This window comes from Vanacampus margaritifer, chromosome 1 (genome assembly GCF_051991255.1).
Source record: "Vanacampus margaritifer isolate UIUO_Vmar chromosome 1, RoL_Vmar_1.0, whole genome shotgun sequence".
NCBI lineage: Eukaryota > Metazoa > Chordata > Actinopteri > Syngnathiformes > Syngnathidae > Vanacampus > Vanacampus margaritifer.
In genome coordinates, this window is record NC_135432.1 from 17,904,391 (window position 1) to 17,928,580 (window position 24,190).

Consider the following 24,190-nt stretch of genomic DNA (forward strand, 5'->3'; position numbering starts at 1 on the left):
TTTTGCGGCTTGTCATCATTTAGGTCACAGGTGAGCTTTAGTGTATTGGACAAACAATCATTCTCACTCACTCACTCAGGTTCACACTTTATTGATCATTTAAAGTCTACATACCCAACATGCATGTTTTTGGAATGTGAGAGGAAGCCTACGAGAACACGCAAACACCTGTCATGTCATAACATGTCCTAACTTGTTGCCCGTGCTGTTGAATCCGAATAGCGCTAGTGTTTTTGGCAGATGCATGTGCCCTAATTGGGAAAGGGTCATTCCTTCTTTGGCTTGCATAAGAGGATATGGAAGGTGACCACTGACCATGCATGCAAAAATGTCAGATGGCAACCTAAAGAATGTACATGTTGAAACCAAACTTTGCGCTTGGATATTTTGTGGTGTGAGCAATTGTGCAATGTGTGCTGGAGGTACAAAGCAATGCTGACACAGGTGGTCGGTAGCTCTTGTGTAACCTCAGCTAATTAGAGATTAGATTAGTAAGAAACTCTGCAAACAACCTAAAATCACATTTGTTTCCCCCCATAAATACATTGCCATTTTGTTTTCCCACCTGAATTAATTTGATGGTATTTATGTTGAGGTAATTTGGCTAATATTACGCGTTACATTTTTGTCTGCATGTAACGTCAGCATTCTCTCAAGGTCAGTTAGTGGGCTGTATTTCCCCACTTTACTATCAGCATTGTGTACACATGTGGGTGCGTGGCGTGTGTGGTTTCACAGGCAATGCGTGTAGCTAATGTACCTGCAGTTGCGTGGCTACACTGCATATAGTGCTATGATAGTGAAGATTAAGCTTCAAATAAATAGTGACACCTTTTGGATCATTTATCAGAGAAAACAAAAACACTGGAACACACATTTTGGCAACTAAAGTGAGGATAACACTAGTGTTTTGTGGTTAGTGTTTTGCATTTATGATATCAATAAACCACTACAGAGAACACACAATTTTATTTCTGCATGTAACCAAAACTGAAAAAAAAAAAAAAAGACACTTGCGCAAAGCTTACTTTCAAATAAAATAGTCACGGTCTATTTGAGTCTTCCTCATAAAATGAAATTAAAGCTAAACTATCCACCCACAGTGAAGCAAAAATACAAATCAAAACTGTCTTTTGCTTCTCTTCCATCATCATTTTATCATATGCCAATTAAATGATCTATTTTACCCGATTTTTGCTTGTGCAGTGTTCAGCATCGGCACATCAGAGCTGTATGTCAACAAATTCATCTCAACACACACTTGTAAACTGTCATCTGTAAGGCATGAGAAATGTTTATTTTTAAATATTGTTCATATAGCATGTAGGCAGGAATTTTGCTTTTCTTTGATTACAGTAACGGCAGTCGAATAGTTCAATCAATCTTGGCACTAGATGACGACGGTTCTGAAGCATATTTAAATAAATAATAAATAATTTGATTTTAATGTTATAAGAGCACCATAACCTTCAAATGTAGAGTCATATTTTTAAAATGCGTCAACTAAAATAAAAAAATAAAAAAGAATACTTTTATTTTACAAGGACAGAGAAAGCCACGGCAAAAGGATGAAAGAAGCGACCACTGGGTTCGAGATTTTACTGTTTTCATGCATTGCGTAAAGGTTGGGTTATGCTTGACGTGAGGAATCCGGCGAGCATGTTTTGCAGCCTTCATACTCAATGCAGCATATGAGGGAAAGTAATCAAATTGTTTTGACGTGTTAACATATTTTTACACTTGTATGATGTTTAGAACGTTAACCAATTACCTCATAAAGTGCGTGTATAGTTATTAAATGTCTTAGGATGTGACAGTTCAAGAATTAAGAATCAAGACTCAATAATCAAGAATCTTTACTGTCATGCAAGCACAACGAAATTTTGTTTCAGCAGCTTTCGGCACAATTTCAAAAGGCACGTAGTATGAAACACCAAACTAGACCACATAAATAAATAATTGAAAAGTGCAAAAGATTTGTGCAAAAAGGCAAGTGTTGCAACATTTTGTTAAAGTGTAGTACAATGTGGGTCTTTGCAGTTTAAAATGCATGATCCCTCGGTGAACGGAAGGTGAGTATATTTGAGCCTGTGATGGGCACTATTTACGAAAATATTCAATTTGTTGGATTGAGTTTACCTTAGAGCTCTGTTCTTCATTCAAAGCATTCATATTTACATTGCATCTAAGAGAAGGATTTTATGCTTTGTATTTGTAATACATGGCCTTCTGCCCAGTAAAAGGCACAGTCTCTCTCCAGTCTCCCCTATTGGATCAGCGCTAACTAGCATCCCGCCACTTAATTTTCCTGCAAACTGAGACCTTTCGGACTAAATAATGATAAAGAGTTAAACAGGGTGTGAAAGATTTTCCCCTCTAGTCCCATAAAAGGCCAATTTACACAGATCATTTACCAGCACTTGGACTGCTCAATACAGCCACACAAGCAGCTGTCACGCAGACTGCCTGCAAATTCAACTGCAACTCTTGTATGCGCACGTGGGAGTTTTTTCTCCTGCTATCTGCATGCACCTGCAACGAGTTCTTTGTGAACGTATCACCAGCGGAAAATGAGGGAACACTTTCTTCCCTTATTGAAGCTCTTATTTAAAAATATATATATATAAATAAAATAATCGCTTGATGCTGAATTGCTTGACCTCAGGAACATTCCACTTATATACAGCTCTAGAAACAGAAACTAGTAACACGCATAAGCACAAGCACTGCATATAAAGAGGGTTTGAGCGTTCATTCCATATTTTTAACATTTAGTTTGAGTGCATGTAGTACAGACGCTCCCCTACTTACGAACATTCGAGTTACGAACAACGGTACATACGAACATGTCTGCGCGCATGCGCGCATGTCAAACAATGTTCGGAAAGAGATGCTGTAAGTTCGATTTTTTATTGCGCACCTTTTTCCGAGTACTGTAGTGCTTCTTTCCGCCGCTAATACCGACGCTTGGCGCTGTGAGAGCTCACCCAGCATTGGAGGCTCAGCAACGTGTCGAGGAGGAGGAGGAAGAAGAAGAAACGCCGGTCGCTCATAGATAAAGCCATCGCACTCTTCGAGCAGCAAGACCCAAATATTGAACGCTGCACAAAGGTTGCAAATCAATTGAATGATGCCATACAGTGCTACCGCATCATTTATGATGAAAAAAGAAGAAAACTGTGCAATCGTCGTTAGATCGCTTCTTTCGGCCAGTTTCTAGTAAATCCTCCAAGGAAGATACTCATCAACCCTCATCTTCTTCTCCGCGACCAGCAACTTCTTCCTACATTGAAGTTACGGAGGAGGAAGTAACTTTTGAAGCCCATTCCAGCGACGACGAAGAACCTCTCATGATATAAAATCCTCCTCTTCCTCCTCCTCCATCAAATCCTTAAGCATCGAGTACATCTTCCAAAAGTAAGTTAAACTTCATTTTATTTATCTTATTACGTACATGTACATACTGTGTGTGTCTCTTGCTCTCTCTCTCTAACATACGTAGTACAGTACTGTACGTATTCTCTTTAAACATAAATTATAATACAAAATATAGCACTGAAGCAACTTACGAACAAATTCACCTTACGAACGATCGCTCGGAACGTAACTCGTTCGTAAGTTGGGGAGCGTCTGTATGTTAGTTTTCCTTACTAGTGATTCAATTCAGCACACCAAACAATTAGGGTGCACTAGTAGAACAAAGTAATGTTATTTCCGCTACTGCATGAGGACTCTGCACACTAATAGGACAACTTTTGGCATACTAGTTGGACAAGTACATGCGACTAGTAACTCACTACAAGTAGGGTCCAGGAGGCTACTATAGTGCATGACACATGCTTACTAATGCAGCACAACCATTTATTAATAAGTTTTAATGGCATGCAAGTAGGCCAAAATATCAAGACACCGACATTCTACTAGTATGCTGAACTGTCAAAGAGCCAACTAATTCATGGCCTTCAGGCTGGATGTCAAGATCATCAAATAAATGCTCATACAGCTTCATGGGAACTATAGGAACTTTTTTTTTTTTTTTAAGTGGGCATAACGAAGTGATGATGCAGAAAAAAAAAATCTGGGTCAGGTAACATAGAAACATGAGTGGAAGGACTTTTCTTGGGGGGGGAAAAAAGTTCAAGCAGTTTGCAGTCCAGAAGGCCAAGGAACCAAAGCTTCTATTATTTCCAGAATAACATTTAATAATAATATGTACTATGTTCATGACTTCAAAAATTAAATAAAGTATAAATGATTGCACTACCAAAATGTATGGCATACAGTACATTTTTGACCTATTTGTTGTTATTTTTTCCCTCTCTTGCTCCATTTTCAAAGAAGTTAAATAATATATATATCATTTCTCGAAATGGAAATGTTCCAACATAATTATTTTATTTGAACCAACTCGGTATCAATTTCATGGAGCTTATTTGGTTCACCTCCATTCGATGGATGGATTCAAACCATTTCATTTATAATGTGTTTTCATTGGAGCCTGTTAACCCAAAATTGTGAATGTGTGTGTTTGTGTGTATTCAATTCCTGAGCAAATGATTATACATTAAAATAATGAAACATGAGCTTGTTTCAACACAAAGTGAGAAGTGAACTTCATTCCGCACATGGACAGCAGATGTGTGAGTTCCAGTGAACACACACCAATTTTATTTTTAGCACAATTAGCATTAAAAATGAGTTTTCCTCGTGTACAACAAAGCTCATGTAGTACACTGTGAATTGCGAACACAGAAATGATGGCGCAATAGCAACTTATAATAAAGCCACTAAACGACTCAGACATCAGTGCAGATGATGAAACATGAATGAATTGCATTTTTTTTTACATTTTATCATGCATATCATAATCAGAGTTTATTTTTGTGTGATGAAAATTGTTTTTTGTTGTTGGGACATCTCGGCACGGGCCAGCAATTGTATACCTTCTATAGTTCGATTTTTTTCTTTTGTTGAAGGGTTAAGGAAATTTTATTTGCACTTGTAATTTAACCTAGTTATCCACTTGTGAGTACAATATAAATCGATTAATTCATATAGTCTATATAGTCTTTGGTTATATGACAATTAGTTGGATACTGTACAAAAAATAAGCACGTACTGTTTGTGGTATTGAACATGCACAGTTATATATTCAGTTTAGAACAGCCTTTTTTTCCCCCAGCCCGATTATTGTTAATTCACCTGAAAGCTTTTTTAAATTATTTTTTATTTTTTAACCAATGCATTAGGGACAGCCTGATTATCGCCTGGGCCAATTAACGGCAACGATAGTTGGCATTTTGACGAATATTGGTATTGGCCTTTAAAAAAATAAATAAAAATCTAATGCTCGATAAGAGATCAATTTAAAACTTTGTCTACTTCAGGGAACTATTTAGTTAAATTTTCAGTTAACTTTATTATTATTATTATTATTTTTTTCTTCTTCTACTAAATGCAGTGCAATGTTTTTGTGTGAAATCCTACTCAATTTGCGTGAGAACCAGCTCAGTAGTTACTATCAGTACTTGGCAAGTCCTGTGTGTATATTCGACTCCCCGGCCTGGACCCAACAGCGGTAGTAGCAGGACCAGCAGCCCAGATAGGACCTGACAGGCTGAAATGAAACATACAGATAGTGACATGGCGTCCAGGCAGACAGGAGCCAGTCTCCCATGGGTGCTGGAGATTAGGCTGACTCCTACTTCACATTCCCCAGCCAAGCAAGCAACACGTGGGGCCTGTTCCGACCCCTTTAAATCCTTTTTCTGGGAGACTTTCGGCTCTGAGTCACACCCATGGTAACGTGGAACAGAAGAGGTGGAGGATGACATCATTTTGGATAAAGCGTCATGGATACAAGGGCCACTTGTAACAGGAATTGGGGCCCCTCCCTTCCTGTGTGGTATCACTGAATTACACCACCCTGTACAACACGCTATCAATGACAATACTGTAGTCATATATTTATGAATTAAACGCATTTAGTCATTAAAAGACATGTTAAATAACGAGTCAATATTAATATCATGCAGCTGGATTTTGAATGCACTACTATAATAAGGCAGGCAGCAGATCATATAAATTTCAATAAATGATTTCTGCAATATGGTTCATTTATTCTTTATACAGAATTTGTATTTTAATGAGACTATTATAATTGTATTATTATAGTACATTTAAAGCCGCATCACACTCTTCCTTTCAAGGAATGTTTTATTTTCCCATAATATTGGTAATTTAAGGACCCCTCGCTCCTCTGCTAATCTGAGATTAGACTACAGAGGAGACCATATTTACTTCTGTAAACACTGTGCCATGTTATGTTTTGTGGTTTGTACTTATGTGTGTTACTTCACAGTCGTATTGCATTCACACTGAAATTCACATTTGTTTTAGTAACGACTGCATTCAAAGATCGGGTTTAACAAAGAATCTGAATTGAGCATCATGCCTTGCAGCCTTAGAAATGCATGCCAGTTTTGAATTGATCAAGTCAAATCTGGTGTGCCTCAAGGATCCCTGCTTAGCCCTAATAATGTTCTTACTTATGTCAATGATTTAGATTCAATACTGCAATTTATTTGTGTTGAGCTTTTTGTAGATGATGCCAAAATTGAGGGATTTAGTCATTTTTTACATGAACGCAATTTATAGTTGGCCTAGATACAAGGTCAATACAATCAGGGGAAAAAGGTGTTTCATGTATGCATTCTGGTTATGCGAACACTTTGAGCAATTTTAAAGTTGCTGATTTTACAGTCACTAGCAATGAAGAAGTTTGAAACTTTGGGATCCATTTTTCTGAAAATTTTAAGTTATCCTTGTACTTTTCGGCAATTACGAAAAGTTGAATGTGTTCTTGTCATTTCTCACAGCCGCAACGTTGACTTCTTGGTGAAGTTATGTAACATTTTTGTCAGGCTCTGCTCCAGTGAGGTATGGTTTAAAATCATGATATACAAATATTTACCCAAATATTAGCTATCTTTTTTTTTCTTCTCTTCTTTGTGTGACAAACACTTTACATTGGAAGGTGTGTGATCTGTTTTTTGTAGACATGTTCATTAAAGGCTTAATCTTAGCAGTGATATTATTAACTCTCATTAGCAAATTTTGAAAGCCACGTCACTCATTTTGTCTTCGATGAATGCTTGGGGTTGGGGTAAGTAAAAGGTAGAATTAAATTAGGCCCACCTCAATCCCGGCCAGTCAATTTGTAACATTTTATAGCAGGGATCTATCTGCAACTGACGGCTCGCACCCACACTCTGAGTGGCCCCTCAATTGACTGTTGAGCAAATCTAATACGCTATCTCTACCACTTCAGTTCTGAGCTGTAATAATACTGTTCACGGCTGGCTGGCAGACATCACATTTTAGCGCTCCTGGCATGCACAATCAATATTAGAGAAGGATTCTATTACCAGAATAAACATTTTAGCATATCTCGGTGAAATGCTGGGACACCTTGCATCGATGCATCGATTTTGTTTGGCTCCTGTACAAAGTAAAGTGAACTGCCCAATACTGTGTTGTATCATTCAGGTGAGTGAGTCTGCCTATTCATTTGGGGATAGTGAATGACATGCAGGACAAGGAAAGAGAGAGAGAGAGAGAGAGAGAGAGAGAGAGAGAAAAGAAAAGAGAAACGAAAAATGCACAAAATTTGTTATCTGTAAAACTCTTTGTGACAGCTATGGCTGTTTGAAAGCGCTGTATAAATAAAGATGATTTGACTTAATAATGGTTTGTTGTCATTTGTATGCATGACAGTCCTTTGCAATGGGAAAAAAAAGACAGCATTATGTTGTGTTGTTTGCATTAAACCCTTTATTGTTGAATAGTGGGGGGGGGGGGTTATACATAAATTTTAGCATGAAATATATGAAGATACTGTTGTATCATTATACTGTAGACAAACATGGCCTACATATTGTTTTGTCCATATTAAAAATAGGACTGGTTAAGTGTGCGGCCTTATGTGCCCCCCTGGCAAAAATAATTTCTTACTAAAAACAAGAAAAATTTTCAAAACTTTGATAATGATTAGTCGCCTGGAAGAATTCTTGTGGATTTTTTTTTCCCCATCCAGAACTGCATGCATGGTTGCCAACCAATCACAGGACACGTACCATTCACACTCCTATTGACAGCAGTTGACAATTTTGAGTCTTCAATGAACATGTGGTTTTGGAACGTTTTTTGTCTTGTGGAGAAATCTGCACAGCTAAAATTCAAATCTCGAAACTCAGAAATGTGAGGCTATATCCACGTGCCACTATTTTGCCAGTCATAGACAATAAAGCGCTTAACTCTTTGACTGATTTCCTACTAAATTCTTGTAAAATCATCTTGAAACATGTAAATGCCTAAGCCCCCTATAACACACACAATGACATGCACACACACACACACACACACACACACACAGGGTGCGGACTGATTTTAACCATGCATGAGTTCTGTCTGTCCACATCCAGCATCACTCCATCCGTATAGCAAAAGAGAGGCCAATAACAGTTTGAGCTTTTGGTGAACACAGTCATCTGCCATCACGTGAAGAGGAGGGATGAAGCGGGAATCTGCCGCCGAGATAGCGCCTATCTGACTTTTACTCCTTAGCGTCTTCTCCAACATGGCCGCTCCCGGCAGAGCTACAAGTATATTGCAGCATGTCACTGCTAAAGGGTCATGGTGGGTTTGGGTTAGGCTGGAGGTGATAACGCTTTTCCCTGGTGACGAATGAAAGAAGACCAGTTGGGATCTTATCTGGACCGATCATTGCATCAATTTGCCCCGATGACAAAGAATTAGGGCGAAAACTTCGAAAACATGAGTGGCAGCATGAACACACGCACACAAGCATGTTCTTTGATAGACAATAAATACCTTTGGGAAATTCCTGACTTATCTCGCAGGCATGTAAATTAAAGATAGACTGAAAATTCCACCCCGGCCTAAAGAATGTGGCAGGAAAGGACAGTTAGCCAGTGATCAAAGTTGAAAGGTATTTTCTGGACCTGAAGGCAAGGCCTAAGTCGGAGAGTCCAAAAAGGAACTTTAAACGGACGCAAACAGCAAATATGAGGCCTGCAACGGAATATCCGCCACATTTACAGAGCTGGCTTCTTATTGACATAACCACTGTGTGACCGCGGTGAGCCAGCCGTATTACCACAGGCCCCCTGACACAGACCAATGAGCACCAAACGTGATGGAGACTGTAAATGAGGCTGTGGTGGAGCGAGTCCTCACCAATCACCTCATTCATATGTTCGCTATCTGACTCCTGTAGTGAGAGACGGGAATTACTCCATGTGCTAAACCCGCTTGTCTCAGGTCTGATGCAAGACGGTGCACGCAGAGTTTATATTAGCCTGAGCAAATGTGTGAAATAGAATCCAGCTAGCACAAAACAAGCATGCCTGCTCAACTCGAATGGTTCACCTGGCGAGCAAATCGGAATTCACGTTTTCAAGAAATATACTCTTCAAAGTTGTATAAAAAAAAAAAACTGTTGTCATGATAATATTCTTGGGAGAGTTAAGCATCAAAGGATTGTCTCCAAAAGAATTTGGATTTTGCATTTTTTCCCTCTCTCTTTTATCTTTTGATTCAAGGCCACCACAGAAGCTTACCAGCGATGACAACATAATAGCAAGCAAAAGGGCAAAAATGTGAGGAAGACAAGTGGTATGCATCCATTGTGGCTGCTCAATGTCCCCAAGTCAATGAGGCATTGATCATAAAATAAGAACAAAATGTGCCCTGGGCTTGTGAGTTGCGTGTGCTCGTGTACATCCGAAGTGTATTAGAGCCCAATCCCAACCATGAGGCACTCATCATCAAAGTTAAGGGCACACATTTAATCGTTAGAAGTGCTTCTTTCGGCTCTTGCGTGACAACGACTCACTCATCAACAGAATTAAGGTCGTCCACATTATTTTGTTGTTGCATTATTCTGATGTATTATTTTAACTGGAGGTTAATTGTATACATTGTCTAAGTGAAGGTTTTATGACAGCAAAAGGACATCCTCTTTTTATAGTAATAATTTATACAAATAAGCACAACAAATGTCATGGAATTACTAATTATTTTTGACAATAGAAAAAAATCAGTGTGACATTTGTTGTGGATTCCGACAAATTCCGTTCCGTCCTTCCCTGAGGTTCCACTGTACAGATATGGACATAATGTTCTCATAGAACTAATAGTAGTCATAGTTATTGAACAGGATTATGTAAAACCGACTTCAGCAGTTTCAACGGTGCAGATCAAGGAGTTCATTTGCATGTGCCCTCTATAAATCAAAATGACAGTCAGTCCATTCCTATACAGTCGTTTTCTATGAACCAGGAAGTAGCCAGTAAAAATTAAAATAAATAAATAAATAAATAAATACAGAAAAATTAACTACAGTTAACAGTTGGGCCCTTTGTTTATTGCATTTTCAGCACATTTTCTAAAAAAAAAAAAAAAAAAAAAAAAGTTAAGCATGACATTTTATTTCTAACTGGAAGAATTAACATTGTTGCATTGTTCTTTCTTTCATGGCTTGAATCTTATATAAATTGTATGTCTGCCTGCCGTTTAATACATTTCTATTTGAAGAGACATTCTGATATTATGTGTTCATAATTAAATGGTGGGTATAACTTTAAGACAAACCAAACAATAAGGTTACATTTTTGATGAATTCTGTTTTTTTAATTGTAGCATCGGAAGTATTATGTGGATTTTGAAGAGAATATAATTTCTGTTATTTCAATGAAAACACAATATAGCACAAATAACCTTAATTGGCGAAATTTGTTAAAACAAACAGAGGGTAGTACTTAATCTATAGCAAAAAAAAATTGATAAAATAGCCACATGCAGTAGTGTCTTTATTCCTGGTGGACCACCCCTCATGCTCTGTTATTGCTACTGTTCAAACGTGTGTACAGTGCAAAGTTTGCAGCACATTAAATTGAACAATAATTGCATTACCTCAATATTTTAAGCCCCATTTATGATGAAAACAAGATGAATTGTTTTAGCTCAACATGAGCTCTAATAAACATATGTGAGAAAATACATTTTATGCTTGGCTTGCATTATTGTTTTTTTTTCCTCCTAATCATAATGAAAGATATTTAACTTTGCCGAAATAAAACAACATGCAATAATAATAATAATAATAATAATAATAATAATAATAATAAATGTTGTTGCCACATTTTAATCTAAATTGTTTAATGCCTTCAAATTCGTATAAATGCATCGGTGCAACAAGTCAAAATGTTTCACAATTTGCCTAATCTAGCATTCAATGTTGGAACTTAGAAGAGCAAAAAAAAAAACGAAAGAAGAGAAGCAAAAACAGACTCCAGTCGTGTGGGTGAAGTCGTACCCGAACGCGAGGCTTTAGAAGACTGCAGACGAGACAATTAATGTTATTAGTCGGGGGTGGCGAAAAAGAAGAAAAAAAAGTCCGACTTCAATCGACGAGTCACAATGTAATTCTCCTAAATTGTGTCCCTTCTTTTACCCTAAAAACCTTTTTAATTCATTCGAAATTTCTAGAAACGATTTTGATTATTTAAACATACTTATAGGCCTTTTTTTAAAATATTATTTATTTTGAGTTATCATTGTTTTACTGACAAATAAATGTCTATTAATGTCACTGTTTAAATAATATCACTATCGATACCTCTTTCGGCTACTCATTTCATTTTTCAATTTCATAAATATGTTTATTGTATCACTCGTGGAGTCAAAATCTAATTTGATCAGGAACAATTTCACTTCACCCATAGCCTATTTGGATGGAAAAATCATTCACGGTACTTTTTAAAACCCTAACTCACACACGCACACTCTCACAGGGCCTTTATCCTCCACACACACGGAGACCTAAAGCCCTCGTAATAATTTACGAGACCCAGTGCTTTGCCGTTTTATGAGCGCAGAAACTATTATTTCATTACTTATTTTTTATAGCATCTATCTATCTATCTATCTATCTATTAGCGCCACATATATATTTATTTGACCTCTTTTCGTCTTGAAGCGAGCATTTGCTAATGGCAGACTTGGCATTTAGATGACTAAATAAATATTCATGCCATGCAAGTCCAAATTTAAATTTGTTCTCTGCGCAAGGAAATAATTTATCAAACTGAGTAATCCTCCTCACGGGATTAAGTCATTATTGTATTGCGTGTCACACATGTCATTACGGATAGGGAAAAAAATAGGCCTACTAAATAAATACATCCACGTGAATTGAATTGCGTGATTAATAGGTATGATGTCATTTTACAGTAGGTTAGCCTTAAAAAGTGATTTTTAAGTAAGTAAAATTTATTAATTAATGATGTTCCAATCTGTAGTATAATCTTAATTTGTAGCTGTCTTCTTTTAGAGAGAGAAAAAAGTAATCCTGCATAGGCTACAGGTGTAAACTCCCAGTCAGAGGCCTTTCGGTGAGGGGAAGGGGGGGGGGGGCAATGGCCATCCTCCACAACCCTTTCCTTGGGCCTACCTCCGTGCTAGGTCACGTGTTCCTCGAGCGTGTACAAAATTTCCAGTGGGAGAGCGCCTCGACACACACGCCTATCAGCAATTATCAGCGACGGTCCCTATCTTCACGGGACGGGGGGCCACGAGGGCACAAGAAAGAAGAAAACATTCTTAACGCTGGACTTACATGAAAGGACTAGTTCGTTGAAGAAGAGCGTGCATGCTTTTCAGTCACTCTCCTTCCTTCCACAAAGTTTGCCTGCAGGGTGCAGCTCTCCTGTGGGTGATATTTGGACCCCTCCAGGACTGGACTGATTTGTTTCCTTTTTTATCACCTGGTTGGCCTTATCTGGTAAGATAATACACTGCAAGAGAGCCCTTGGAACCAAATAATGTTCCTCGTGTATCCTTCCGCGCGTTATCGTCAATGTTATGTGTTTGTGCGCGTGCGTGTTTGAGTGATTTAGATTTTTGTGATGAGTTCATTGCCTCCAGGATAAATGAGGTTAATTAGCATGCGTTAGTTAAATCAAGATCATACACGTGATGGAGGCGGAATATGGTTGACGTGATGAGGATGATTTATTCAAACACAACTTGTTTTGATCATTTATGTCAATTTTATTTAAGCGTAAATGGGTCAAGGCATAGCAAAATATAATTACTCAATTGAGGACATATCGAAATTATTTCATTAAAAAAAAATCATTTTGAAAAATCGTGATTTGAAACGTTGGTCGTCAAGAGGGAGGAGCAGGACGAAAATTGGGTGCTTAAGAGTTATTTTTATTTACAACCTCAGTTCCACTTTGTGTATATAGCCTAATTTTATAATTTACACAACAAATGCATGGTTGTTTTCCTTTGTATGGATTACATTTCAAGTGGTGGCGGAAAATGTCAATTTCAGGAATGACCCAAGCGATATCTTTTTTGCAGTTTTTGTGGTGTTTTGCTGAAAGGAACCCTGGGTAAAGATCGAAGGAACGTGGTCAAGGTCTCCCACAAAGACTGAGACCAGCCCTCAGCCATTTTCATTTATTTATTTTATAGGAAGACGTGAAAAAGTAGAGGGAAATGTATCAAAGCCTGACCTTATCGTCCAACCAGTCCCCTTACACGCACGACACTGGGAATTATATGCACCCCTCGCCCAACTCGCCCGTCTACGTCCCCACCACCAGGGTCCCGGGCATGCTGCCCACCCTCCCGTACCTGCAAACCTGCGAGCCGCCTCACCAGTCCCACGGCCTCGGGGCCCACCACCACCACCACCACCATCACTCCCACCACGGTTGGCCTCAGAGCACCACGGACGGCTCGTCGTTCGCGTCCAGCAGCCCTCACGGCTTCTCGTACTCGCACAGCCCGCCGCTGGGCACCAGCACCGGCCGGGACGCCGCCTACCAGAGCCCGCTGGTGCTCGGCAACAGTGGCCGGGCGGACCAGCTTGGCGGGGCCCTGGTGCGCCCCGTGGGGGGCTCTTACACCAGCCCGTACGCGTACATGAGCCCGGAGATGGCCACCTCCTCCTGGACCCCGGGACCTTTCGAGAGCGGGGTGATGAGCCTGCAGGGCCGCCAAGGAGGCATGTCGACACGGCGCTCCAGTCTGGGTAGGCCTCCCCTCATGGAATCAAAATTATTGCACGGCAACCCTTAGGAAAAGAGAAATTATATTATTATTACTTTTCAGATTCATTTAAATTAAATGAACTTTTGTTTTTAATCAAAAATGTAACATAGCAAATCTTCATTTTACTGTCCACAATCTGAGACCAAATGGAAAAGCTGTGTTAAATGATTCACCTCATTTATATTAGGCCATTGTTATATTTTCAAATCCACACTCTTGAAAAGATGTTGCTGTAATTCATACAAAAAAATACAACGTGAAGAAAAATATTTGCAATTAAGACCGTCTAATATTGTGCCAATGAATTCAATATAAATAAGGTTTCAAATATTAGAAGCATTTTGCGTATGATAATAATCAACATTATAAATCATAATCATGACATTATTAGATTATTTCCAAATCAAAGCATATTATCTTGCTAAAACCTCAACTGCATTGACCATGTAAGAAATAATGCATTTAAATGCATGTAACATGAATATTTGTAGTTTTCATTAGTATTGTAACCTCATTATAATTTTCAATTGTGCCTCAAATAGCCTTCTGTATTTGGCCAATATTTGATCATTCTATCAGTGGACCTTTTTTGTGTTTATTTTTAATATACTTTTTTTTTTTTTAAACAATATCCCCTCCTGCATTCTGTGTCAATTTTGTGTGTAATAAACTCTGATCATATGCTGCTGCTATTTATAAGGATATGGTGGCCTAACAGTGAGTGGAATCATTGAATCAATCAGTCATTTTAAATATCCCCTGAATTGGACTGAGACAATACACATTCTTCTCGAGAAAGGCCAAGTAAAAGCAATCAATTAAAATGTTAATCTAATCCCTGAGCAACAGTGCAGTGTTTTGATTTTAGGGCCTCAATACACACAGACGCAAGAGCCCATTGTCCCGAGCCATCAGCAGTTATCACCTCCTCCAACACAAAAAACTGTCATCAAGAACACTCAAAATGTTCCTTTGTATTAAACATTTTACATTAAAATGACTCTAGGAAAATCTTCACTGAAGTTTGTGTATTTTAAGTATAATTTAACAACGCCAGTGTTGAGGTGATGATATCCATATAAGACCGCTGAAACTTTTTTTTTTTGGGGGGGGGGAAGCACTCAAATTGATATAACTAACAATAATAATGAAATGGTCAACTCAAACAAAATATGAATGATTAAAAACATAAAATAAATAAATAAATAAATAAGTCTTGTCCTAAACAACTCCAATCCACGGTCATCTTCCAGTCTGGAGATACATCATAAAAATCATCAGATCCCACAGTATGAAGGTCAATTCAAACATAAGTGTTAGCTGTAATTGTTTTGGATACACGAATTGTGTTAATATTGGCAGATCACATCAATGGAAAAAGATTGTCTCAACATTCATTATAGTGTGTAACATTTTCACATACAATTGTAATTCCAGGCTTGTTTAGTTGGATTTTTTTTTAACCTGCCCAGCCATGCATGGCATCCCTCGATTGGATGAGTAATTGGACGTTTTGGCCAATTCATGCCTGAAGTCCGTTGTGTGTCAGGGCTGTGATGGATAGAAGGGACCCCTGGATCTTTTCTGACTGAAAACACCCCCACCTCCCCATTCCCTGCATTAGTCTGATGTCTCCCCAATCCCGTTTTTGATGTATCTCCAGTGGTGTTATTTTAAATTCCTCCACGGCTTTTCACACACATAACGGCCCCTATAAACCAGAGCCTCACCACTATAATTTGTTTTAGTGCTGAATATTGAATAGAATTGAAACGATTAAAAGTTTTGACTAATTAACTGCAGAATATTATGTAATTAATCGCGATTAATTGCATTTTTCTTTACTAGTGTTTTCTTGCAACTTAAATCAGATAGTTCACTTGGGAAATACGTCTCAAAAGCAACTCTATTGAGATACAGAGAAACATTTATGTAAATGATGTTTACATTTGCCCGCGATTGAGACTGTGTTTTATTAAAAGTGCTCCAACTGTGTGCTCAGATCTGGTAGAAGACATGGCCACCGAGGGCAGGGAATGCGTCAACTGCGGCTCCATCTCCACGCCACTTTGGCGCAGAGACGGCACTGGACACTACCTGTGCAATGCCTGCGGCCTCTACCACAAGATGAACGGCATCAACAGGCCACTCATCAAGCCTCAGAAACGACTGGTAAGACAAAGTTTCAACTTATTAAGTTTACTATCAACAATGTCTGCAAACGCACAGACATTTGATTTATTTGCAATCCGGATACATGGAACACTACCTTTTTAATATAGAACCATTATAAAACATACATATTAACTCATTCACTGCCATTGATGGCAACAGATATAAAAAAAAATCATTTGAACTATTTCAATTAGTTAAATTTTTTCCCCACTTTACTGCACTTTCACCCACAAGACTAAACATTTTAATCGCCTGACGTGATTAAAAAAAAAAAAAAAAGATAACTAAAAATTATGGGCGTCAGGTGATTTATTTTTTTAAATTCGGGATTAATCACACAAATTGACTAGTTAATTCACGATTAATCACAAATTTCATATCTGTTCTAAATGTACAGTAAAAAAAAATCTAGGTTTTCATACTCTTGTTAACAAAAGTGAAAAAAAAAAATGTTATACTAATAGAAATAGCTAAAATGAATTAAAGATAACTAAAAATTAGGGGCGTCAGGTGATTTAGATTTTTTTTTAAATCGGGATTAATCACACGAATTGACTAGTTAACTCGCGATTAATCTCAAATGTCATATCTGTTCTAAATGTACAGTAAAAAAAAATCTAGGTTTTCATACTCTTGTTAACAAAAGTGGAAAAAAATGTTAAACTAATAGAAATAGTTAAAATTAATTAAAGATAACTAAAAATTAGGGGCGTCAGGTGATTTTTTTTATTTTTTTATTTTTTTATCGGGATTAATCACACGAATTGACTAGTTAACTCACGATTAATCACAAATTTCATATCTGTTCTAAATGTACAATAAAAAAATCTAGGTTTTCATACTCTTGTTAACAAAAGTGAAAAAAATGTTAAACTAATAGAAATAGTTCAAATGAATTGTTGACGTCTATAGCCGTCAATGGCAGTGAATGAGTTAAAATATATAGTAGGCTAATGCTAGCCAAAGAAAAGTTAAATAACAGAGCCATAATACCAAATAACATTATTGTTCAATACTGTTTGTGCTGAATTAGTCATCCAAAAGTCAATTATTATTTATTTGAGATAAATTAAATGTTACCTCTATGTATTATATTGTGTGAATTATTCATCATTTTAAGGTAAATAGTTTCTTAATTTTTAAAGAGTCACAATATATGGGTATAAATCAAAGTAATGATGTCAGTTGGCAAATACAACTTTTTTTACGGCAACATTTATTGTTCATGGCGGATTTTCAGGAGTTGAGTCATCATTTCCAAAGTGGGTGGGGCAAATAGTTAAGGATAAATCACAGAAAGTAACACACAATGACAGAAAAGCATAAGTGGTCAGATAATGGAATGTTTTTAGCAATTGGCAATTATCAACATTGAACAAGACAATGTGTGTGAAATAGTCTTCTTGCTGGCAAACTAAGTGGACTCAAAATGAAAAACCCTTTAACCATTTCTTAAATTTTATTTTGGAAAGTCTAAATCTTCTGATTTCAGTCTCTTTTCTGATTTCCTAAATCCATCATCAGTGCAGACATGTATTTGTGCTTTAAACAAAACAAGACATTTATAGAAATTTGCTTGGACCTGGTAACATTTTAGCCAACTTTCTACCCCAGTCGGTGCCAGGTCTGCCCAACACACCCAATAGGGCCAATTATTTCCGAGCGTATAATTTTCATCACCAGAATAAGTGTATGTGAACACGGAAACATAAAAATGCTAATTCATATTCAGTCCACTTCATTCTGAATTGCCCTTGGGCTACTCTTGTGGTCCTTGGGGGCTAACTGGTTCCAGCGGAGCACTGCGGTGGGGAACCTTGCATGCACTACAACATCGTTGACACAAACTAGCATACCGTAGATGACAATATTTCATTAGTGTTAGCATCAGGGCTTTTTTCGATTGACATGATTGTTTTCCCAAAGCTCCCCTCCAAAAAATGAGTCATCATAGCCTCATAGATTACGTTCAATAATGACAATAATTACTGATCCACTGCGCTTTATCCCTTCATGTTTACATCACCTCTTAGTGTGTCGTAAATTGTCATTATGTGGTAGTTTTTCGTCAAGTGACATTGCTTATTTGGATTGATCTGTGAATTATTTTTTTTTTGTGGCCTCTAGCAGTCTGGTTTGTGCAACATTTTTTCAGCATATACGTGTATGTCTGTCTCATGTGCTATCTGTGTGATTGGTCGTCTGCGTGGTGAATGTTGACGATTTTACGGGAAGCTTAGGAAAAATGTATTACGACATGTTTTACTGGCTGCAAAAGTATGGAAGGGGCCAGAGAGGTCACATTCAGAAAGCCACACCCCCCTTAAATTACACCTTCTTGATGAACTTTTTCAGTTGACATTTAATCCGTTTGTAGGGGAAAGAAGGGCTTTGCAAGTGGTGAGTGGGGTGGCAAGGCAAGGCTTCACTGCTGGTCATTTCCCACAAGCTTGCTACCTTTTTGTAGAGCAGCTGTGATTGGTCTTGCCAAAAAACACCCCCCTTTACCTCACAACCTATTTGTCCATTGGGACCTTGGACGAGATGTTTGTAAAATTCTCAGCGCAAACGTGGCTGCTGTCGCTTGTGCTTTACAAAACTAGAAGATTGCTTTTGTGTGAGAAATCATCTTTATTTATGTTGCTGTTAAAAGGTTGTCCAACTAATGACTCATTAGCTATTTTGGCCATGCAGCAATAATTCATCATTGTCGTATGTTTCGGGTCCCGTACTGACATCCTGTGATTCTTTTTCAAGGGAACAGTTTGACTTAAAATGGAGTCCAGGGGGAGCGCCGTCTTGGGTCTGAGCCAAAACCAAAATGTAAAGTTTGCTTTGTTTTCGTCTTCACCTACAGCAGACCACATCTCGCCGAGCTGGCCTGTGCTGCACCAACTGTCACACTAGCACCACAACGCTGTGGAGACGTAACGCTGAGGGAGAGCCGGTGTGTAACGCCTGTGGGCTCTACATGAAACTGCACGGGGTATGTTGAATCGCACGGGCTTTGGATACAAGTTGATGTTCAGTTCTTCGGCTCTTTCTTCTTGTGTCAATAAGCTTTGTAGCTTCTCCAGCAACCCGACTTTAAATCTTGTTTTGGTTTAGTAGGCATTTTAGGTCATTTCCATTGTCGACAGTGACACAAAGTGACAAAACATCTCGCAGTGTGCTTTTTTTTTTTTTTTTTTTTTTACACCTTTCTGTTGTGGAACCCACAGCAGGTACAGTTTGGTGTGGTAGTTGTAGGGTGGCTGAGTGGTTAGCACTCTTGCTTCAGATCAATGAAGATCCCTGGCTCAAAGTGATGTGTCCAAATCGATTATCCACCCACCTGTCTATCCCCCGCAATCGAAATGTTTGAAGTCTACAAAAAAGGGGGCAAAGCAGCATGAAAAACATTGTTTTTTTTAATGGTATACGATAGGTTAGCGCTACTTTCCAGTCAAGAGCTACCGGGTTCCAATCTCATTTGAGGATCTCCGATGCGGAATGTGCATGTTCTCACATGGCTCTTCCCCAGCTTCTTCCCACATTCTAAAACATGCATGTCAGGTTAATTGAAGGCTCTAAACTGCCCCCTTAGCGTAAATGTGAGAGTGAATGGTTGTTTATCAATACAGTATGTGCCCTGCGCACCGGTCCAGGGTGTACCCTGCCTCTCTTCAAAGTCAGTAGGGATAGGCTTCATCTTTCGTGTGACCTGAATGAGGACGAGCTCTATATACAATGGATGGATGGATAGCTATTACTATAATAACAGTTAATTGTATCATATAAAAGAAATGGAAACCCATCCATCCATCCATCTACCGCTTGGAATGGAAACCCACAAAGCGTATCCTCAAAAGTTGAATCAAAGACAATTGGACCTCTTCTTATTTCAACACATCATTTTTCATTCCAGTCAAGAGAGGATTCAAAGCCATTTGTGTTTGATGCCAGTGCATGCACTGTGCTGTCACATTCATCGAAGTGGAATTTATAGGTTGGTTTATACAGTGATGTCACACTACTTAGTGACTCACTGCAAGCCAGATTAGGGTTTACGGTTCCGAACCTTGTTGTGACCTGAACTAAATTGTACCGTTTGGCGTGACGATGGCTTTACAGTGTGGAGCGGCTAATATTTGTACAGCATAATGCCGCTCCAAGGGCACTGTGGTCGCTGTTATCAGAGCTGCAGTGTGGGAGTGGAGCTTGTGGGGGTTGTCATGACACCGTGGCCTCTGTTGTCAGCTCATGATTTTTGCTTCTCTCCTCCCTACAGGTGCCCAGACCTCTGGCCATGAAGAAAGAAAGTATACAGACAAGGAAGCGCAAACCCAAGATGCCCAAGAACAAATTACCTACAGGTGGGACAAAAGTGTACACAAATAAAAAAAACAAGCATGGACATCATGCAAGTATTTTGCAATAAAATGTCATATATATATATATATATATATATCCACACACTCATAGGAACAACAAATTAAGTAAAAACCAACATCAACAAGGAGCAAATAATGTATATTGTTTGTATGTGATAATTATTATAGCCTAATTATGCTACAGGAATATTTGTGATATATATATATATATATATATATATATATGCAGGTATGATAAAATGATGAAGAAAATCTTGATATACAATATACAGAGATGTTACAGTTTACAATCCCAATTTGTACTACTACTTTATCAGATAACAATACATAGTAAATAACAATGGAGAATTTCATTGTATTGTTGCCTATCACGATAAACGGTATAGAACTGAAGTCCCGTGTGAAAAACCTATTATTCTTTAGGAGCACGCATCAGCTCTGACAGCAGCTCGCCGTCGTCACTCTCGGTTTCTGAGCACGCCTCAACCATCAAGAGTGAACCCAGCATGACCTCTTCACTTTACGCCGGGCAGACGGTCACGTCCGCCTCTCAGGTAATCTCATTTTTCTATCAATATACAGCACGTCAATTCTTACCTCTCTGTATGTTGATCACTAAATGAACTACCGATGTCTTGCAATGAGAACTTGCACAACAAAATTTGGTAATTAAACAGTTAATGCAAACATAAAACCCAAGTTGATTTCTATTGTTGTTATTAAAGGCAAATTAGTGTGGATGAGGGATTGTCTAAACTGTTTTGTTTGTTAGTTTCACACTTAATGGGAGGGCAAGCATTATAAAAATGCAACTATTAAAAAGTCAAGTCCCAATTAAATGTTTATGCTTCTTCCTACTCCTTTTCGAACATGTACTGTATGTGTAGATGTGAAGCTCATGATTGGGTGAAACTTTCTTATGTTACTTTAATGTTGTTTGTTGTTTCATATGTTTTGTATATTTGTATTTACACATTTACTTTTATAACCAGTCTGTTTTTTCTTTATATACGTGTTCGAAATTAAATTGGGAAAAAAAAGAGTCCACTTTAAAGCAGTAAGGAATATTTCCCGTCAAGAGCTTTAATGGTCAAGGAAGCACGTTGTTGCTTAGTACTTCCACAAATTAAAAGGCGCAAGTTCTTTCTATCTTCTGTAAGAGGAAAAATACTAACACTATTTTTTTTGAGAGACTGTATTTAATTTCTATGGATATTTTTTTTATTTTATGTAACTGCTCCCCAAGCCAAAATGGCACGACATATAGAGTCATATTATTTTTTTCTTTTGGATTACAGTGGAAACTTTCCCCCTACCCCAGAAAGCAAATGGCTGTTCTGTCTCTTTCTAATGTAACCCTATCTGAATTACAAAATACTTCCACTATCTTTTCACTACAGACATGTATTAGTATATTACACAAAAGCATGCTATAGTTTGAAACAGGCATGTCTTCAGCCTGGCATTTCAACAAACCAAACTGGGTTTGTAAGAATCCTAATTATTTATTTCCTTTCCTCTGCAGACGGCTACCCAGTTGAACGCTACAGTGTCATCAGCACATATGGACATTAAATACGAGGATTATACCTTTACTCCATCATCAATGGCTCCACAGAACTCCTGGTGCGCTCTATCTCAAGCATGAGCCCTGAAACAGTCGCCCAGTCTTAATGTCTTACTGGCCGGGACTTTTAATGCACACACACACACACACACACACGAGTGAGGGCGGCTGAGAGCACGTGAGCTACTTGCAATGTACTACCGGCCTTGCAACTTAAAGACTGAAACAAGAGTCAACCAAATTCCAAGATGCAAGATGCAGGGTACCTGGACTTCACAAGCACAAACTACCTATTATGGAGCAAGAAAAATGCAACAATGCAAAGACAATCATATGACTTGTAAAAGGAGAAAAACAGACATGGGTTTTAATTTCATAACATTTTTTTCAAATTGTGTTTTTTAACAAACGCAATGAGGACATGTTACTCTCGCTGCAGAAATAAAATAGGCAGAAAAACTTTTTTATGGCTGCTGAACACAACGCATCCCCAGCATGTAGATGATTGACTTTTATAGACGCATTATTTATGTTGAGATAAGGGCAGTTAAAAGTCAGCGTACACAATATTGTTTGACTCCGCTTCCCCCCCTTTCGAGTCGGCCATGTTGCGTGACCTCCGCGCAGGGTTATGTGAGCAATTAGTTAGTGTGATATGACGGTTATAAATTGAATCCCCAGTTATTTGGTTTCAGGTGTTCTGCATACATATCAGAGGTTTGACTGTAAAAGTGCAATGGCTCCTTAAAAAAAAAAAAAATCAGAAAAGTGTGAAATAATTATGAACGTTATGTAATTTCATTGTCTGTATTTTGTCAATAATGAAAGCTATGTTGTTGTAGTATTTCACTCTGTTTCTTGTCTCTTATCAAAGTCCTTTGGAATCTGTTCAGCTTGAACTGATTTACTATTTATTAATTTGATTGATGGGAAACAAATGACTGTAATAAACAGTAAATTTCACTACATAAAAGAGCTCATATTTCTGTCCCAAAACGGGCCATTTTAAAGTACATTTGAGTATTTGTTAATTCCACACTAGGGATTAAACTATAATTTATTTGAAAGTAGTTTACACGACCCAATCAGTAATTTACCAATGCAGGTCTGCATTCTGCACATACTCAACGGGTCATGGTAATAATCATCCCCCAAACCCAACATACTGTATTCTAACAGGAAATAAATAATACAAACGGCGATGAATAGTCCTGTTGCAAAATACTCTAAAATAAACTGCAAAGTGGGATTCAATAGTCAGAAAAATTAAAATGTTAACATGAGTTGGAATATCATTTGTCCCAAAATTGAATATGTGCATTTAAAACAACCCTGTTAATGCTTGAAGCTGTCCAACTTATTTTTGATTAATCATGGACTTTAATGTAAAGCATTTTGAATAGTTCTCAACTATTAACTTTGACTGGCTACTATTTCAATAACATAAATTGGTAAATAACCAAAAAATCTTAAAGTTTCACATGTCACTCATGTATCACATCACGTTCCTTTTTGTACAAAATATTTTCCTTGTCATCCCTTGGTGAGAATGATACTTGTCAGAAGTGTAATTTATTTGCCACCATGGAGGGGATAAGCAACTCCACAATGTGTTTAGCCACATTAGCAAGCCAACTGAAGCTCGTTGCTAGCTAGCTGGTGCAGTAGCACTGAGCTTGCCTCAACCTGTAACTTCTCATGTAGTTGACGTAGGCGTGTTACACAACATATGTACAACCCAGCCGAGCTTTTTGGGACCGTTTTCTGTCCAGACGTTCAAGACCTGGCATTCTCCCTTTTTCTATTCAAAGTGTTCTAATGAGGCGCTAAATGCAAATCATGACTCGCAAACTGCAATGTGAAACCGCTTATTCTTCGTTCTTAGTGAGTATTCAACTCATTAGAAAACAGTAATACAGTAGATATT

General features: G+C 38.0%; 2 protein-coding genes across 3 annotated transcripts in view; one reads left to right on the forward strand and one right to left on the reverse strand.

Moving 5' to 3' along the window:
- LOC144052466 (uncharacterized) overlaps positions 1–12,840 on the reverse strand; it is a 59,080-nt gene extending 46,240 nt beyond the window's left edge. Inside the window, exon 1 of the mRNA XM_077566961.1 lies at positions 12,701–12,840. Within this exon, the coding sequence (XP_077423087.1) occupies positions 12,701–12,735 (35 nt within the window). The 5' untranslated portion in view covers positions 12,736–12,840. The remainder of the gene's footprint in view (positions 1–12,700) is intronic.
- On the forward strand, positions 12,717–23,226 carry gata5 (GATA binding protein 5). 2 transcript variants are annotated; one of them, XM_077564974.1, is made up of 7 exons: positions 12,717–12,865; positions 13,453–14,128; positions 16,151–16,320; positions 19,181–19,309; positions 20,594–20,678; positions 21,120–21,250; positions 22,222–23,226. In XM_077564974.1, the coding sequence occupies exons 2-7, from the start codon at positions 13,591–13,593 to the stop codon at positions 22,342–22,344; spliced, it is 1,176 nt and encodes a 391-aa protein (XP_077421100.1). In that variant the 5' UTR covers positions 12,717–12,865; positions 13,453–13,590; the 3' UTR covers positions 22,345–23,226. The 2 variants fall into 2 exon arrangements, with proteins under 2 accessions (XP_077421100.1, XP_077421880.1); XM_077565754.1 differs by lacking the exon at positions 12,717–12,865 and adding an exon at positions 13,022–13,282.
- Positions 23,227–24,190: the final 964 nt, after the last annotated feature.